The 20618-nt window shown below is 23.9% G+C and overlaps 1 protein-coding gene across 1 annotated transcript; it reads right to left on the reverse strand.

The window, feature by feature from the left end:
* Positions 1–43: 43 nt before the first annotated feature.
* LOC129987522 (serine/threonine-protein kinase ULK3-like) lies at positions 44–16767 on the reverse strand. The gene is made up of 15 exons (XM_056095493.1): positions 16444–16767; positions 16198–16338; positions 14569–14689; positions 13340–13444; positions 12187–12330; positions 9611–9693; positions 8424–8579; positions 6071–6176; positions 5155–5195; positions 4320–4425; positions 2539–2606; positions 2419–2461; positions 2219–2259; positions 350–479; positions 44–167 (listed from the first exon to the last, which is right to left on the reverse strand). Exons 1-15 carry the CDS (start codon positions 16531–16533, stop codon positions 145–147), a joined length of 1398 nt encoding a protein of 465 aa, XP_055951468.1. The 5' UTR covers positions 16534–16767; the 3' UTR covers positions 44–144.
* Positions 16768–20618: the final 3851 nt, after the last annotated feature.

Raw genomic sequence — 20618 nt, forward strand, 5'->3', positions numbered from 1 at the left:
GAGAATATATTATAGAAAATCTTTTTACATTAAAATCATTTAATGGTTTAAGTAAACAATATTTATTTACAAGTACAAATTTACAGCAAAATAAATATAAGCACCTATTTACAATTGGAAAGTATAAAGGAACAGCAAAGGCATTTATTGCATGCAACAAGTAGATTCTGAAATAGAAAAGAAAATATGTACATGTATATACAAACATTGCATACTTTGCAGGTGGTAGATTGTGTAAGTCTAGATATATGTTAATCTGTTGCATATAAGAAATCATATCCACCTGCAAAGTGCTAAACAATGGATCTATCTACTGAGTTCTATTCTACCAACAACTAAAAACGCTTACCAACGTTTTCAGTAGCTCTATTAAAGTGGACTTTATCAGAAACACTATTCAATCTGGATAACCTTTTTTCTTGTTTAAGAATGGATTGGAATGCTTTCAAATCTTCAGCTTTTTGCATCCATTTATTTACCTAAAGGAGTAAAATCCAAGTTAAAATAAGAATATACCAATTTTAATTTATACTGTTTCAAGGACTGAAAATACAATTTTTTAATGTAATAGACAAAATTGTGTCAGATACATGGTACACGAGTTAACAGATCTTGTGGGAGTTAAAAATAGTATTTTTTTAAGGGTGTTTCGTTAATGATAAATGGCCAGTAACAGCCATTACATGCAAACTTTAGCCTTCTGAAAATAATTAAAATCTTTTAAAGTAGCTCAATATAACCTAGAACACATAGAGACTGTAACTGCAACATCAAGATGCATAGCAATAACCATATTCATAAAAGAACTTTTTCACTCAATTGCCATTATTGAGTGCAAAGGTTGAAAATAAAAAATTTTCTTAGCTAATAATTGGAAATATGTTAATAAATACTTCATTGCTTTGAAATTAGGCAAGCAAGTTACATTAAATTCAATATTTAAACATCCATCAAACTGAAAGAAAAAAACTGATCTTTATTGTTAAAGTTATTATTATGAGTCCTGGCTTACAAAAGTATGATGTTTGTTTAATTTTAATGTAATGAAACATTAAAAGATTCATGTTTGCCTTTGGATTATGCAGTCAGCTCCTAAAGGAAATTATTTCACTAGTTTCTTAAATTTTTTAAATGAAATACATTTATTGCAAACATTGAAATAAAATGATAATTATATTGCTGAGCACATTTCACCTTGATCTAATTCAATTGTCATTATACTTAAAGAAACTGTTTCTGAAAGATTCAGTTTTATTTTCTATGAATGTTCTGGCTTATATTGGACAGATGTATAAGTGAATTTGGATAGTAGTAAAAACTGTCCAAAAGGTTACTTGTTGCATGCAACAGCTTCTACATATCATTATTGTCAATAAAACTTAAAATATATAGCTAACAACAAATCTTCTCAGCTAGTACATGAACCATATATTTAGGATGTTTTTGCCAATTAGATTTGTTCATTACATGCACAGTTTGTTGGTAAGGTTCAGAAGTCAAAATTTCTAGTCATATGCTATATCTAGGTATCTTGATGAATAAATAAATAAATAAAGCTATTTAAACCTTCTTTTATGTACACTTTATCACCAAAGAAATCACTTAACCAAGCTGAAGTTTGTAAGTGTCATATAAACACATAATAATTCTCTTCATATAAGTAAAACTTAAAAACTGTTCAATGTTAAATTTCTGCAGTTTGCATGCAAGTTATTCTAGAAACATATCAGATAAAGAATGAAGACTTTCAACTAAACAATCCCAAAAGATCTTATAATAAATGAATAACATGATTTTAAATACCTTGTTATTAAAAGACAAATCTTTGAATGAATAGATTATAAAAATTATGTTCTGTATTTAAAAAAAAAAAAAAAAAAAAAAAAAAAAAGGCGAGATTTTTGTCATTTTTAACATGCAGAAGCAAATGCTATTAGTTGAAAAGAAATTTCTATTCATAGAATAGGAGACAATATCTGAATTATGTCAACATGATGTGTGAAAATTTTATACTATGAAAATAATGCAAAAATGTTTTAGAAATAAAAAAGAAAAACTACTCATCTAAAAAGCTGGATAATAAAACAGAATGAAATAACACCTATTTTTAAGATATATTAAAAAAAATGAGCAAAAAATACATTATATACCAGAAAAACTACTTATTAAAATGCTGCAGATATTTAATTCATGTAATACTGATAAAAAATATAATTACCTCTGCATATAAAAGATCTTTTCGAGGTCCTGGTAATTCTTCTGTGATGAGTAATAAAAGTACGATTAATTAGTTTTTCTTAGCAAAATAATAATAATAATAATAATTTTTAAAAAAACACAGTAATAATTCTGCAAAAATTTAGAAAGTAGAGAGTTACAAATTTTTGGCATATACCTGACACAGCAGGAACCATTATTTCTGGTAGAGATAACCAGCATCATCATAACAGCCATCAGCAACCTAATATAAAGCAATATTCTTTTAGATTTCATTTATTTTAGCTTTAAATAATTCATACACTTTCAAATATTTCTTACCAGAGATTCTGCCTGTTGAGCAAAATAAAAGGCCTTTTCAAGTTGAGGTTTGCTTGCAACCAGTTCCTCTAAAAATGCACAGTGTAAATGAATTTGAATAAATCTATATTTCAATTCTTAACTATCACATCTATGAATTTAACTATCAAACTTAATAGGAATAATTTATAGATAATATATTGATTTGCAGTTAAATCAACACAAAACATTTTCAAAACAAAAGTTATATATATATATATTAAGCATCATGTGTAGAAAGGTAAAATAAAAATAATTTAGTGAAAGTATTATACAGAAGAATATTAACACTACTAATATAAAGAAGAAAAAAAAATCATGCATTAAGCTTTAATAAGTAGCCTTAGTATAGAAATTTCATATCTAATTTTTTTTGATTAAATTAATTTTTTAAGGTTATTAGATTTAGTTACAGTTACTTTAATTAAAACTGAATAAAATAGTTTAAAATAAATCCTTTAACCTTTATTGCAACTGTTAATTTTTTTTTTTTTTTGAAATATGATGTTAATGCAGCAAGGCAATTAAACAGGATGTCATAATATTACAATGTAGTAATTAATTAATTGAAAACGTGCATTGTTCAAAAATAATTTAAATTTAAACAAAACAATATTCAAGCCAAATATGCTGTTGATAAATATTTTATTAATTTTTCAGAATGAAACAAAAGAGAATTATTATAGAAAAGATATTATTATAATTACTGCACAGTATAAGGTCAATTTCTCATGAGACATTTTCATTTAAAAAAAAACAATTTATGCTTCATTATTGTACATATGTACAACGATAACTTTTATTACAATAAGATTTTTATTTACATCACTATCTGGATATACAAGGCATTTAAATGATAATGAAAAAATTGTATATATAATTTAACTATGGAAAAAAAAAAGAAAGAATACATTTTCTAAGAAAAAAAAAATAAATGAGGATTTTTCTCCATTTAAAATTTTGATTGTTTTATACTAGGAATTCTGATCGTAAATTAATGCCATATCTTAAAGCTGCAAGTCAGATTAGACCAAAATTATTTAGGTTAATTACATCTGCTTTAAATTGTATGTTGTTAAAAAAATGTAATATGTCACTGGTAGTCTTTATTGCTATACCAAAATTTCATGTTTTGCCATATATGCTTCCTAAACATACATTTACTACAATAGTGAAAATATGTATATGTGATATCCATAGTCTTAGGATTAATTATTTTCTTTCCATTTAAAAATTATTTTAATTTATGAGTTGCATGGGTTTATGAACTTTAAACTGCTCAATATTAAGTTACAGTATCAAATGAAAATCATACACTTCAATAAAATGCTATGAAATGCCTCAGTTATTCCTTAAGAAAAGTCCCTTCTCAAATGTATATCAACTCTGAATCTTTCTCTTTCTGACTTTTTCATCATTGTGATGAGCGTGTTATTCAGTTTCCTTGTCAAGGTTTCATAAATCAACTTTAAAATCATCTGAAAGAAGCAACTCTTGATTCATACAAAGGCAAGAATTAAAGGTGACATTAGAAACAAGTATCACTTTCATTAAAACAAAATCTCCTACATATTAGAGAATCATGCATAATTTAATGCACTCTTTTGAAATCAAATTTCATAGAACTTTAAAATTTAATTCACTAATATTAATTATCCTTTCTAAATTAATCTAAATAATGATACTTTAAAATATTAATAAATGCTTAAATGATGTAAATTTTTTAATTACTTGCAATAAAAATAAATAAATAATTTACTAACCTATGGTTGGTGTATCATTCTTTGGTTTAATTTCTTTTTTAGAATTTGATTGGCTACTTTTAGACAATTTCTTCAATTCTTCTGCTCTACTCACATATTCTAGAAGCTAATAAGATATATTATTATATAATTAACTTTAATGAAATAAATATATGAACAACAGAAACAATTTGAATGCAATAGCATTTACCTTGCATCCCTAGGTAAAAAACAACAACGTAAAATGGTAATATTTCCAAATTTTTTTTATTAGTTATATCAAATACGACATATTTCCACTGAAACATCGATTTCTGTATTTTTGGAATCAAATTTTATGATTCTTCAGATCAATTCATTTTCTTTTTATGTAACAATTCTACAATTTTTTAAATATAAATTTACTTATTTGACCTTTTGGTGTTTATGTTTGGCACAATTCGATATTTTAGGAAGTTCAACTTTTTTTTTGTTCCATATTCTGATTATTTATTCCAAAGAAAAAAAAGGTGGGATGAGGCTGCTTTTGTAGATTATTCTGCATATCAATAAAAAAAAAAAAGACTTTATTAGGCCCAAGAAAAAGTTACAATGCTAAGTTCACAATAAAAAAAAACTATTTAAAAATTTCAATATACTCCCAAGTTATAAACATACACAAATTCTATGAATTAATTCAATATATTTTATTTAAAGTATTCCTGTTATGCTTGTAACATATTTAATCTCAAAACGGTTTATTAACTGTCAAATTATAAATTATTTGGTGAAATTCAAACCTTAATACATTTGTCCTTGCTCAAAATTAATAACACATAATAGCAATGTATATTTATACTAAATTAAGAATAAATACCTTTTTTCTTAATTCTTTTCGTTTGATTTGATTGCTTTGAACTAAAAAAATGAGAAGAAATTATATCAAGAATAATATAAATAATCAAATATATAAAATAAAATATAAAAATTTAAACAGCAATTTAAAAAAAGAATAAAAGAAATTCCTTATATTAGATCTAGGAAATGTGATTAATGGATTATCAAAATTAGTGGTTAATCATAGTTCAATATATCTAGTTAGAAAAATGTATACTTGTAATTAGAAGAATAATTTAAATGAAGCAAAGAATTTATACTTATGTTAAAATATTACTATCCCATTCCACCAGCAATATAATTAAAAAAAATTAAATCACTCCATTTTAAGTGAGTAAAGGTTACCCAACAACTAACATAATGAAGATTCTTCTAGATTTCTATTTTGAAAATTTAGCTTCTTTTCCTTATTCATTTTTGCAATAATACAAATTTATCATTGTGTTTTTTTTAAAAATAATAATAATTTACATTGATAAATTATTTTATAATATAATGCCAAAATGAATGGATTTTATGGGCCATGAAATATTACTAATATACATTTTTAAAAATAAATAAATTAATTAAAACTAAAAATTTTTATAAATCTATCAAAAAATATAATCGTAAAAATACAAATGTTCAGTTTTATCATTGTTTAACACTTTGTATAAGTTATAGTTAGTAAGCAGGAATTTAGATACTTTCACTAATTTGCATTTAACTTAAATTAAAAAACAATTATCAGTAATTTATGCTGTCGGTTTACTACTTAATCAGCAAAATGGCAAAAAGTACAATAAATGGTGTGTGTTTTTTAATACTTAACAATTAATAAGAATAAAATTTATTTAAATATATTCATCTAGATATAATAATAAAAATGAAAGAAAATAAATAATTTATAAACATACTTGGAATATGAGGCACTAAGTATTCTAATGCTTGACTGTAGAGCTGAATTGCTTTTTCAAAATTACCTTCCGCATCTGTTTGAACTGCATTTTGTACAAGATCTACCTAAAAGAATAGATCCAAAATAAATTAATTACATAACTTTTGGCTAACCAAATGAGACCAATTAATTTTATATGAAAGTATTTATTTACAACAGCACATATTAAAACATATTAAGTGCATGTTGAATTGCATATTCATCTTTCTGTGAGCAGAAATGACAGAATCAAAGTTAAAAATGACATTATCTCAATTCATATAAGCACAATAAAATGTTGAAATGCAGAAATACTTTAGTAGAAAGAAAATAAATAAGTTAAACAGTTTATAAATAAAACATACTTTAGTAGAAAAAGATTTGAAATGAATATCAAATTCTAATAGTTACATAAGTACATTGTTACTTAATTCGGCTATGTACGAATATTTAATTTAATTAGCAAATTATAAAAATAAATTTGAATTTTTACCTATCATTCAATTTTTATCTTTTTCAACAATCACTTAAGATAAAGCTCATTTTTCTCCCCTACAAAATTTTTATTATTTTATTTCCTCCCCTACAAAAATTATTAATACTCATTTTGCAGTAAGATAATAAAAATTATGTCACATTTATACTATTATCCACATTATGTTATGGGATTATCTTAGATTATCCATTATTTTTTTTTGATAAACTCTAGGGAACAGAAATTAGAGGCTTATATTCAGGGTCTTCTTACAAATGCTGCAATAGATACAGATGTATGAATATTACATTCAGCAATACCTCTATTATAAACTTACAAAAGATAAAGCTGAAACTAATAAAAAAAATGTCACAATATTTCATAATTATATCATACTATAATATTTAAATCAGTATTTCTTTCTTTTGTGAAAAATGATTTCGAACTTATTTGTGTACAGGTTGAATTATTTAACCATTTTTTTTATTCATGGTAAACTGTTATATATTAAAATTGTTTCAATTCCAGTATAAATATAACAGATTCTAGCAAATAGAAATTTTTGTCGAGACTACAAAATATGAAGCATATGCTATTCACTGTGTAATTGTACAAGCACTTTTTTAAAGCTAATAAGTAAAATTAAAAGTAAAGTAATAAAATAATTAAAATAATAAAGTAATTAAATTTAAAAGTAAAATTATCTATTAAAGTTTTTTGGATTAAAACTATTTGAAAATTGCACACAGAAGATCATTGTTCTAAGTTTTTAAGGCACTTAATTATTTCCTACTTTTGCTATAGGTTCATTATTCACTTTTTAAATAAACTTTTTTTTTCAAATTTTTCTAAATTCAATCAAACTCTTTATATTTGCACTTCTTTTGACAATCTTGAATTTTGAATGTATGGCTTAAATATTATAAATCACATAAAGTAAATGAATTGCATAATTTAATTTCTATGAATGATACAAGAATTAATTTCAGATATAAAATTTTTTAGGATTCTTCAAAGTTATCAAGAAAATGCATAAAATACAATACAGAATGTTCACTAAATGAAATTTAAGATGCACACACACGCAGATAAATTATAATACTTTTGTATGCACAAGAAAAATTAATCATTCAAATTTTCATAATATATAAATAATTTGACTTTATATAAATTAGAGATGTAAAATATATTGCAAAAGTTACTTTTAATTCAGTAGATAGCTTCAAAAAGATTTAAAAAATTTTTAATGAAAAATTATAAAAACACTTAAACAAGATTTGTGTATTCAAACCTTTTATCAATAACAAATTGATACCACTTAATGTAAAATATAGATGCACTTTTTTCCTATACAAACTGCTTACAGATTCAATTTTGAGTCAAACAAAATGTTTAGTAGGCTTACAAGAAAAATAAAATGAAATATTGGCAATGAGGGAACAGTTAGAAAACTACAAGAGAAATCGTTGCAGCATTATATAAATATCCTTTAGAACATTTTAGATAGAAACCTGATAATGGAATTGATAATAACAGCATCTACAACAAACAAAATTTTATATAGTTGAATTTTTAAAATAAAGTTATAACAAATATGTAGCATTTTACATTCCAAAATATATACTCTCATTCAAAATGTTACAATTCAGTTTTATTAACTGAAGTAATTCTGCAATATTTACTGAAACATTTATTTCATATTTTAAACAAAGCAAAATTCTATAAAAATGTCAACATTATTTTACAACAGAATTATAAATGATACTTATTGTGTAAAAGTACATTATTTAAACATTTGATTTTATAACATTCATCTTTTGATATGAGTAGATAATTTTAAAAATTAAATGAAACTTACTCCTTTAGAATATGTTTCAGGTGTAGGCATATGTTCCAAATCAACATACGGGTGATTGAAAAATTCTTCAAATGTTATTCTTTCATTTGGATCTCTCCGCAACAAACTCAAAACCAATTCTCTGCATTTTTCAGAAACTTGGGCTCCATATGGGATCTAAAATCAAATGTCTTTTTTAAAAACTGAATTTTTTAAAATGTACATGTCTTTCTTCAATATATATATATAAATTTTGAAATAAATAAATAAAAAAATTGCCATATTCAATCAACTATAAGAAATTTTGGATGAATTCAATAATAAGCATTCTGACAAGAGTTTAAAAAATTCATTTTTCTGCATTAAAATTCTTTTTTTAGTGTCATGAATTGAACGCTTTTGCATTGTATCCTATTAATATTATATTGGGAAATGAGAAAAGTGTTACAGCAAAATAAACTTTATTTCTTGAAGGAATGCCTAAGATAAAAAACAGGTTAGAGACTTGAACTTCTAGTTCAAAAGAATCCTTCTTGCATGATAATAGTTTAGAATACAATTGATTATAAATATATTATTTTTACAATTTACTTTTATTCATAGAAACAACAATGTGCAATCAAAAATATATTAATTACTGCTGCAATTCACATAAATACATACCTAGTAATTAAAACCATCTTATTTTTTCAAAACATATTTAATGATTAATTATATTTAGAGGAAAAATCCAATAGAAATAGTATGGATGTCAATGAAAAACTATTTTTTCATATTTTAAAACTGTGCAAAAATAATTTTTGCACAACAACATGTTCTGAAGTTATTTAGGGAAATAACGCAAAATGTTAGATCCTTCGATAAAGGTGATAGAAGTCTTTAATCAACCAATGGAAATAAATTAAATCTTACAATTTCCCAATCAATAACATTAACTTCCACTCATACACATACAAAAAAAGAGTAGATCATAATTTCATCACTATTGTATTAAACAAAATATTTGTTGCCTCAGCATATTAAGGGTTATAACAGCCAGAAAAGGAGAAAAAAAGAAAAAAAAAAAAAAAACCTCTGTCTTAAAACCTTTCCTGAGTACAAAAGTTTATACATGTTTATCCCATTTCAATTAAATTTGAAGCAAATTATTTAATTAAGTACTTAATACTTCATTAATATATAAGTAAAAAAATAAATTTACTTCTTACCTCAATTTCTTTGTTACTCTTAATTTTCTCAGCAAGTTCAGCAAATGTCTGAGAAGAGAAAGGAGCCTGGCCAAAGAGACATTCTGAAATGAACAAATACAATTAAAATAATTCTGAGAGAATCTATCAGCAATTTGATATTAGATTTGTTAATATTATATTGAGAATACTGTAAACAAACTTTTCTGTTTTCTCCAAATTAAAAAAAAATATATATTTGATGATTCAAATTCCCAAATTTTTAAAATCTATCTACCTATATATAAATAACATTCCATCTTACACAACATGGATTTATAAAATTACAATAAAATTTAGAATTCATTTTTTTTGCCATTAAAATTTATTTCAATATTTAAATAAGTAACTGTATGCAACCATTCTCTAGCAAAAAATAAATAAATAAATACTATTTGTATTTAAATATAACACTAACTTGTTCCTAAATAGTTTTTATATTTTAAATGTATATTTTGTATATATATATATATTATAGCCTTTATAAAAACCAAATTCTACATTAGTGATCAAAAGCATTTATATTTATTATTTTTCAATATGAATCCCACATATTAATGTATATTTTTTCATAAAACGTAAACAAATAAATAAATAGTACTAAGTCATGCATTATTAAGAGTAGCTAAATAAGAAAATTATATACCTAAAATAATTTTTGATGCTTTTTATAATTTATATTTTTTATAATATATAATATTTATATATTTTATAAGATATAAATGAAAAAAAATGGAAATCATGTTGTTAAGTTTTACATTTAAATTTCAAAATTTATTCATCTTGCAAGTATCCTATATTTGTGAACAACATACATGAACAATTATGCACTGCTTGCTCTTAATCTTATAAAAGCAATCAAAGTTTCATATTACTTGCTTAGTTATCAAGTTTTTAATCCTTGAAAGATATATAAATAAGCCATTAACTTTTAACAAGTATTCAAAAATTTTTAGGTTGTATACAATTGAAATTAAAACTTAAAATAAAATTACTATAACAAAATTCAATTCATCTTAAAACTTATGACAATTTTTCTTACAGTAAAAATAATAAAGAACCCTAAATCAAAATCCTATTGATAGAGTTCAATTAAATGAAAATTCAATAATATTCAATAAAATTCAGATGAAACTAAATTTAAATTTGCTTGACTATTTAGGACATCTTTAATTATTAAGAATATTCAAAATAGTTTTGATAAGGAAAATCATTATACAAATCTTCTAATTTAAAATTATATTACATGCTAAATAAATAAATGATAAATTACATGGTATTAAGTCATGTTGTATGTCTCATAAATATTCTTTGTTCGACAAAATGCAAAATCATTCTGTGACAAACCAAAATTGTTTAATTTTTTTTCTACTCACAATTCATTTGTATAGGAGGAATACCTACAACACTACTTTTGTTTCTGAAAATATGTGGAGACTAAAAAATGGAATCTTCTTTAATTAAAAATAAATTTAATTCAATACATTTATTTTTCTGTTATGAGAAAATAACAGAAATTTGTTTATAATAATAGCAGAATTTGCAAGATCAGGATGTTTAAGATTTATATGACATACAAAAATAGTAAAACGTAGTTCAGAAATTCTACATCAGATCAATTCTATAGAATAAGAATTATAATAATTCTTAATTTCCAGCTCATATTTCAAGAGAATATACAGCTTTAAATTGAATACTATTTTTATTAGGTAACAGTATTCAATTTAAAGTTGCAAACAGTTACCCAAAATAATAATAAAATAATTAATGAATAAAATTTATTATTCAAGAAGATAACATATGCAATGTTCAGTTATCTTTAATTAATTGATTTTAAATGATATCCAGGATTCCAACATTATAGCTTTTTAAATGATTAAAAAACAAATTTAAAATTTCTGATGCCTTCCCAATTAAAAATATTCTAATTTTTTTCAACAATACATTTTGAAGGGATCTTAACACATTATTTAGCATTCACAAGCTAACTTATCTGTTCATCCCAAATATTGTTGATTGTTCATAAGTTTACTCATGTTTTTATAACTCATTTTTATATTCATTAAAAAAACAACCAAGATAGAATATGATTTCTATATCAGATTATTGGTTGTCAATGTGGTAATCTTTATTATTAAACATTTTTTAAATTTTTTTTTTCATTAGTTTGATAACAAATAAAATCAGCAACAAATGTGTGGTTTTTGGTCTATTTTACATTGTAAGCTTTATATAATAGAAGCACTTGCATGCATTTGAGTGATTCCATACTTTCAACAAATTTATATATATATATAAAAAAAAAAACAGAAAATCACCCTAGACTGAAAACACAATTAATCTAATGAAAAACTACTATAGTTGTTTTTATTGAATCTCTTCAAATTAATACCATGCCACAAGATGGCTATGCATAATTGCTCGTTGAATATTTATAACAAAATTTTAAAAGATAAATAAACATTAATTCACTGTGTTCCTCTTTTCTATGATATTTAAAATGGAGTATAATTAATAAGTGAAATGTGAAATTATTTTTGATATTAAAAGTATCTCACCATACATTATGATTCCAACAGACCACAGATCAACACGAGCATCATAATGATGCTTCAATAGAATTTCAGGTGCCATATATAAAGGAGATCCACGAAATGATGTAGCTTCATCATCAGAATGAAGATATTGAGCAAGGCCAAAATCTGAGGAAATGTTACACAATGTGTTAATCAATTGGAAAATTACCAAATTTTTAATAAATACTAGAAACATAACTGAAATTTATACTGAAAAAATTTAAAAGAAATAGAAGCATTTTAAAATGATTTCATCAAGTGTATCATCATCTTATATTATTATATTTCATTGGTTAAATAAAAATTCATATGGAAACTTATTTTTCAAGAAAGCAAACATTTTTTGTCTAATTCTACTATTATGCCCATTGCATAATATATAAGCAACTGATTAAGTATTAAAAAACTTGGCATTATGAAATCCTCCTATTTTAAGGACATTGAATTTATTATCTCAGAAAGACATAAAAAGTCAATTTTCTTTCTTTCTTTTTCTTTTTAATATTGTATATTAACTAACATTTAGAGTCATACAATTCTGTTAACTTCTACTGCGTAAAATAAAACTTAAATAGATATTTCCCATTTTTTTTTTTTTTTTTTTTTTTACAGTAAAGGAAATTTTGCAAAGAAATCATATAGTATTTTTAATGAAGAATACAAAGAAAATCATCATAAGCATATTATATATGTTATTACTATTTAACAGTCTTAATATATTTTTAAAAATTAAAAATTAAATCAACACAATTTAAATTCACTAAGCACAGTTTATATGATTTTGCTGGCAAGAATATTTTGACAAGCAGGCATTCTAACTTACTTTAAAATAAGTTGAATTTATTGTTAAAAAGAAGTAAGTAATCTTTAAATCTACAGGATTTAAATTTTGCAATGTGAATTGCTAGGATTTGTTCATCCCATTGCTGTGGTTTTTGTTTAAAAACAAAAGTGAATGAAGATTTTTTCAATGATGCACAAAAAAAGGGAAAACTAATGAAAGAATATTTTATAACTTCCAGAAAATTTTCCTGTTTTCTTTGCTTAACAAGTTCCAAAAGATTCTGAATTTAAAACTATTATGACAAAAACAGAATTTTAGTAAAAAATCAGAAACACAATCTTTGCATTTTACCACCAAGTTTCAGCACTGGGTTTGTGTAGTTACTAAGCAAGATATTTTGAGGTTTAAGATCCATATGAGCAATCCCATGAGTTCGAAGGACCTGTAGAGCTTTTGCTATAATATAAATAAACAGATTTTAAATTTCATTTTAACAAGTACAAAATAATATTCTGCAAAAGGAATTTCAATCCATTTATTAACAATGTAAAAGCTATATATAGTATAGCTTTAACACACACAATTTTTTAAAAATGAAATATAAAATTTAAAAGAATAGTCAAATATGCTTATTCCCTTACTTTTAGAACTTTTTTCCCTTTTATGCGTATTCACTTTTTAGAACGTTTTTTTTTTTTTTAATTACATTGACAATTAAATGAAAGTGAAATTTGCATAAATCATAAACAGAGAAAAACACTTGCAAAATAAAATCAACTTTAAGATACTGTTTATTTAGAAAATAGTTAATGTAACAGTCTGTCTAATGTAGTCTAATGTAACAGAAAACTATGCAAAAATACATTCATCATTTGCATGAGCTTGTTAACTACATATAGAAAAAAAAAGTAAGTGAAAAAAACTAGTATTTAAAAAAGAAAAAAAGGAATGGAAAGGAAATTAATTCCAAAATTTTTACAGATATATAATATGCTGACAATGTCATTAAATATTTTTTTATTTTTTAAAAATATAATTGTTTTTACTATTTGCATATTCTATTTTTACTAACCTACAATTATGATGATTGAAAGTGCTGCTACTTAAGTATATAACTACTTAATTATATTTATATAATATAAATATAGATTTTAAAGATAAACATGAATATATTTTGAGATTTTATATTTTAATAATTCATATTAGAAAAAGATTTTCCAAAATTATTCAACAGAAGGGAAGAAGAAAGCATTATCAATGTTGATACAAATTATATTGAGGATTTAAAGTTCACATATTTATCATAATTAATCTCATGAGTAGAATTTAAAGAAAAATGAATGAAGAAATATTATAAAATTTATCTCCATTTTAATGATAAAAAGTATGATTTTGAGAAATTTAAATCTACCAGTTTACAAAAAGTGCGTAATCTAATGCAAAAAATAAATAGCACTTCTTGCCCTTAAAAAGCTGTACTTGGCATGAATTTTGATTAATGTCATGCTAACTGTCAATGACCAATAATCATTCTTTTTAAATTGAAAATATTGATAAAAATACTAAAATATATGTCTTACCCAATTGTTGCAAAAATCGATGAGCAACTGATTCAGGCAATCTTTTTCTGGAACGAATGAAGTGTGACAAGTCTCCACCACTGCAGTATTCCAGTATTAAAAAGATAAAAGTATTATCCCACTAAAAATAATTTTAGAGATTTAATAATATGATCTAAAACATGCATATATTCATATATTTATTCAGAAAAAGATATTTTTTGAATAATTGGTTAATTAGCTTAGAATGTAAGAAATCTGGAAATTATATATAAATCCCCAGTCAGTATACTTAAAAGTAATTTATCAAACATTCCCAGATAAACCAGAGAGGTTCTCATTTTATGCTTTGTTACAAATTAGAATTACGATGATAAAATGTCACAGGTTATTTTATTTTTATAAATAATTCATAAAACAAAATATGGACACCTTAGTCAGTGGAAGGGAGGAAATCCTTCTTTCATAATGTTTTTTTTTTTTTTTTTTTTTTTTGCAGATTTGGAATAAAAATTATCTTGATATACATATGAAATGCTTAGAAAAGGAAGAGAATTGTAAATTGATCATATCTTATAAAATTTACATAATACAGGCATTTGCTTCAAATAAGTATTAACAATAAGAAATGCTTAATTTTCTAGAAAAATGAGCTAGGAAATAAAGATTTTTTAGCTACAAAATGATCAAATATCCTAGGTTTGTTGGGACAACATAAATTCTTATCATTTGTCCCAGATTGAAATAAAATCACTTGGATTGTCTAGATCTCACTTAAGTTAATAGTTCAATTCAGAAAAAAAAAAAAAAAAAAAAAAAAAAAAAAAAAGGATTATTTAAAAGAAAATAATTAATTTTGATTAAAAAAAAATCTGTCCTTACTTTACAAAGCATATACATATATTTTTTAATGCATAAAGACAGTTAACATTATGACTACTTTTAAAATTATGAATAGATAAATAATTTGGTACAAATTTAGCATTCATTCTATCTGATGTTCTTCATTTGTGGTGTATTTGCTTATATGGTCTTAGCGTATAAAATAAAAGAATTTTTTTTTATATTATACAGTTTTTAAATTTTTATTCAGTTCCTTAATAGTGCTAAAGATCCTAAATCTTAATAGATAATAACTAATAATTCTTATAATTTTTTTTGGTTAAATGATAATCTTATCATCTGGGAAAAAACTGAATGAATTTTCTCTCCAGATCTTGGCAATATACATTTGATTGTAGGAGAAATAAGATGTTTTGAGCTTGATATTGGCCATTTTAAGACATAAATATTAACTCTTGAGATAAAAAAAATTATGAAAAGAATCATAAAAGTTTTGTTGTCAAACATTCATTATGTCTTAGATTAATGTTTCATGTATTTATACAGAGGCATCTTAATATAATAATTACTAAAAACAATATCATATGATTACAATATATAGATAATACTTAGATAAAATTTTCATAGAACAAAATGCAACATGCATGCCAGCATACATGAAACCAATCATTTTTTCGGCAGATTAGTTTGCTACATATTGAAATAAATCGACCATTCTATGTTAATGTATTATCAAGCAATAAAAAAAACAATAAAAAATGTATGATGTATAAAAAAATGCATAATTATGTTTTAACTGAAGAATACCTGAAAATCTTTCAATTCCACTATATTTGGATGCTTTACTTTTTTTAAAATTGAGATTTCTGTGATTAAATTTTCTACAGACGATTTCGTCAATGTCGACTTTGAAACACATTTTATAGCCACAACTTCTCTTGTATCACCCTAAGGGATAAAAGTAAGTAAATATTTATTTTCTTTAGAGTATTTAGGCCGTAATTTAAAATATTCATTAATAATTTGTCTTTATAAAGTAACATAATATATTACCGTACGATATGCTTTATAAACCGTTGCATAAGACCCTTTACCTAATTTTTCAGTAAAAATAAACCCAGGCAACGATGGCATTAAAGACATGATTTTTAGACCAACAGGAAGAAATTAAAACACAAATTGAATTAAAAATCAATATTTTCACGAACTTCTCGCATTATTGTGTATTAAAAACCCATATTTAATATGGAATTCATCCATGATTTTACGCTCGAACTTGTTATTTTACAGCATAATATATGTAGATCATATGATAAAACAAATATTATGGAGTACTAAAAACGTTAATAACGAAACTGAAGTCCAGGAAATCATGTAAGGAACGATAAAAACAAAAGAAGTTGAGTTGTAAACAACCTTCAGGGTCAGTTTTGTAAAGTGAGAGAATAGCGCAAGCAACAGTTCTAAAAAGAAATTCGAAATCATAAATTCAGATTCAAATAATCAAATATTAAATGAATAAATTTATTCAATATTTAAAAAATTTATTCAAGAAGAACTATTTTTTATTTCATATGCCAAAATTTATTGTTTATTTGAAAAAAGTAGTATTCATTCTGTTGTAGCCACCTATGATTCTGTCATCAAAAGAATCATTCATTTCAATTTTTAAATAAAATTATATGCATTATCATCATCATATTTCAGCAAATCAGAGTAGTAAGCTACAAACGGCCGTATTCACCAACCGTTGTTAAACATCAGCTGATGATTAAACACTGATCAGCAGTCAAATCGGTATTCACCAGACCAAACTGATTGTCAGTTTCTCCCTGTTTTGCCCATTTTTTGATTCACGGACTTCCGATAATCAAATTTGATCAACGGTTTTCCGCATGCGCAGTTCTCAAGAAAGACAACTGTTACATTAGTTTTCAAACAAACATGGAGGATTGGAATTATTGCAGTTGATATCAGATAGGAGGTGAATAATTTACATTGACAGAGTATCTGATTTGGATTTGTTAGATGAATATGATTTTGTTTCGAAGTACAGCAGACTTCCCCGTAATTCTGCTGAATGCATTTTATCTTTGAGAAGGAGAAATTAAGCACCAATGTTTTACGAAACAGTGCTGTAACTACTGAAGAGAAATTGTGTATTGCCTTACGTTTTTTTGCTTCAGGAAGTCATCAACAAATAATTGGTGATTTCAATCAAACTAGCCAGTCTTGCTGGGCTATAAATGAAGTATCTACATGTATAGCTGAAATGAGGCCAAGATTCATTTACCTACCAAATAATGAATCTGAGCGACTTGAGGTATGTTTACATTAATCTCTTTTATATCCTTCATATGGGAATCCCTTTTTATTATTATTATTATATCCGAGTCGATTTTTGATTATTATTTTCTAGAATTAATACTAGAATCTGTCATTTGTATAATTCCTTGAACATTCAATTTTTTGAACCAAATGAATTATAATTAAAAGAATTTCCTAAACTTATTATTACCTTTTAGATAACTCATTGTTTTGTATGATTATACTGTTTTTTGTCAAATGATTGTTCCTTAAAATGCTTCCATTAAAAACATTTTATTGCATATTTTCTATCAGGTTAATATAATGACTTGCTAGTAAAATAAGTTGTTTTGTATCTATACATATTCATATCATTTGTGTAATCTTATAATTTTTTTTAATTATGTTATTATGGCGATATGAGTTATTAAAAAATGATAATGTATGTATGTAATATTTTTTCAAATCATTTTTATTTAACTTTTAATATTACTTTTATAACTAGAGTTCATCTTTAACAATTTTTTGCATTTGTCATGCTATAAGAAAAGTTTCCCATTCTTTACTAAGACAATGTTACATGTTAATCAATTTTAACCTTGTTCCTTTTATTGTTCAATTTTGTAAATCTGTAAAAATATAATAAAGAATTCAAGTATTAAAGATTATTTGTGATATAAACTGAAAATTTTCATTATGCTTTATTCCATATTGAAAAATTCTTATTTCTCCACCCCTACCGTTATACAGCTGTATATCAAAGATTATGGCTGATTTTTGTATGAATATTTAAAGCAAGAAGGGTTTTTGAAAAACGACCACTTAAATAATAAATATGTTTTCATTGAACTAGTAATATTTTAAGATTAGGTAAAAAAATATTCTTTCTGTAGAATATTTTCCAAAGTTATCTGAAATCACTTACAAATTTTTTAGAATGCACATTTCTAATAATTGAGAATAGAATATCTTTTTTCTTTATGATAGGTGTACTGTATAAATGAATTCTAAATATTTATTCTAAATTTAGATTCAAAAAATGGTATTTTTGAATTATATCAAATATTTGTGTTTATACTAGCAATTTTTCAGTATGTCATGTAAGTATTATTGTTAAATTAGCAATTTTTTTTTCATTACAGTTATTTATAATATTGTAATTAATTCTTATTTCACATTTCTCAGATTAAAGACTTGCCAAGATATGGAAGAAATAAGGAACAGCTTTTTCCTTTTGAAAAAAAAAAAAAAAGAAGAAGAAAAGCAACAAACAAAGAAATCTTTTTCATCTGTCTGGTGATGATTATACAGGATTGCTTTTTGTATTTTTGAAACTTTCTTGTATGATTCATTTCCATGACTGTACACGGTTTTCACATGGATATATAAGTTTTTTTTAGTAAATTGATTTTTTATGTTATTATTTATATTATAGAAAAGGAATTATTGCAGTTTTTATTATGATTAATAATTAGAAATTTAAAGAAATTACTTTTGTTACTTATAAATTGTGTGATATAATAATGTGCTTAGTCGCTCAATATAGCTAATCTCTTTTACAATATCAGTTTACTTCATATTTAATCTTCAACAGTGTGTATAAAATTAACATTTTTTAAAGAGATCAAATCATGACCTTCGTATCTGCTGAAAATTATTCCCAATTTTTGTTAATGTTTTCCTTCTCATTATACAACAAATTTTAACATTACTTCTAATGACTCTACCTAACTATTTTTTGAAAGATGTTATTTTATAATTTATCTGTATAGAAATGACTAAATAATTCCATATTCAAATCTTTGAAAATCAAATATATTTTTAATTTGATGTTCTTTTTATGATTTATAGAAAATGACATACATTTATGGCTCATATCAGTGTCGTTCTTTCCTAGTGGTTTTATGTGCTCATTATCTTATTACAATATGTATATATATTAGAAAAATAAAAAGACACATATAGAAGAATTTTGTATTAAGAATCAGCATTAATGTTGCATTTTAAAGCACCTTTATTGACACTTCCTTGTAATTCTTGTAGAATTTTGAATTAACAATCAGCATAAATATTACATTTTAAAGTGCCTTTAATGGCATTTTGTTTTAATGCTTGTAGAAGCTGTAACTTCTCCATCAGAATTTTCTTTTTCAATTCATATAATATGTTACTTTTCGAGTCAGATTTGAATAAAGCAGATTTTTGTATACAGAAGTCCTTTTTCAATTTTGCATATTTTAAGATATTATGAGAAGTGTGTAAAAAACAAAGAAAATAGATTAATTGGGATTTGAAAATTTTTGAATTTTAAAAACAAGTATAGATAATAACTTATCCGAGTTACTTCAAATTTCTACAAATTATGATGCAAATATAAAATTAAAAAAAAAAGAAGTTTTTATTTAAAAAATTCATTAACTTAACAGACAGTTTAATGTAACCTATTAGAATAATATTTAAGTTTATTTCAAGAAAAAAATTTTTGTGAAAAATTCTTTTACTTTCTTGAAACATTTCAATTCGGATAATCTTTCATCATATTTTAAATATAGAAAGAGATTCCTTGTTTAAATACACAAGATTCTGAGTTGAAAAATTTGACAATTAAATAAAGGAAATTATGCTGACTTAACAGTATTTAGTTAGATAGTTGTGCTCATAGGTTTATGATTTCTGGAAGTAACGATTGTCATGAAGAATTAAAAACATCATTGGAAATTAATATAATAAAGTGACAGATATTATTCAAGTATTAGTAGAAACTTAACAATAAAATATCAAAAAATTAATAACTTATTTGGTATAAAATTCTGGGAAAAAGAAAAAAAAAAGCAAGAGCTTGTTGAAACAAATGAAAAATATCAAATTTTCTTGAAAGAATTAAAATATCATAACTAGTTTCTGACAGGCTAATCAAGTTA

The sequence above is a fragment of the Argiope bruennichi genome, chromosome 10, assembly GCF_947563725.1.
Source record: "Argiope bruennichi chromosome 10, qqArgBrue1.1, whole genome shotgun sequence".
In the NCBI taxonomy this organism is placed as follows: Eukaryota; Metazoa; Arthropoda; class Arachnida; order Araneae; family Araneidae; genus Argiope; species Argiope bruennichi.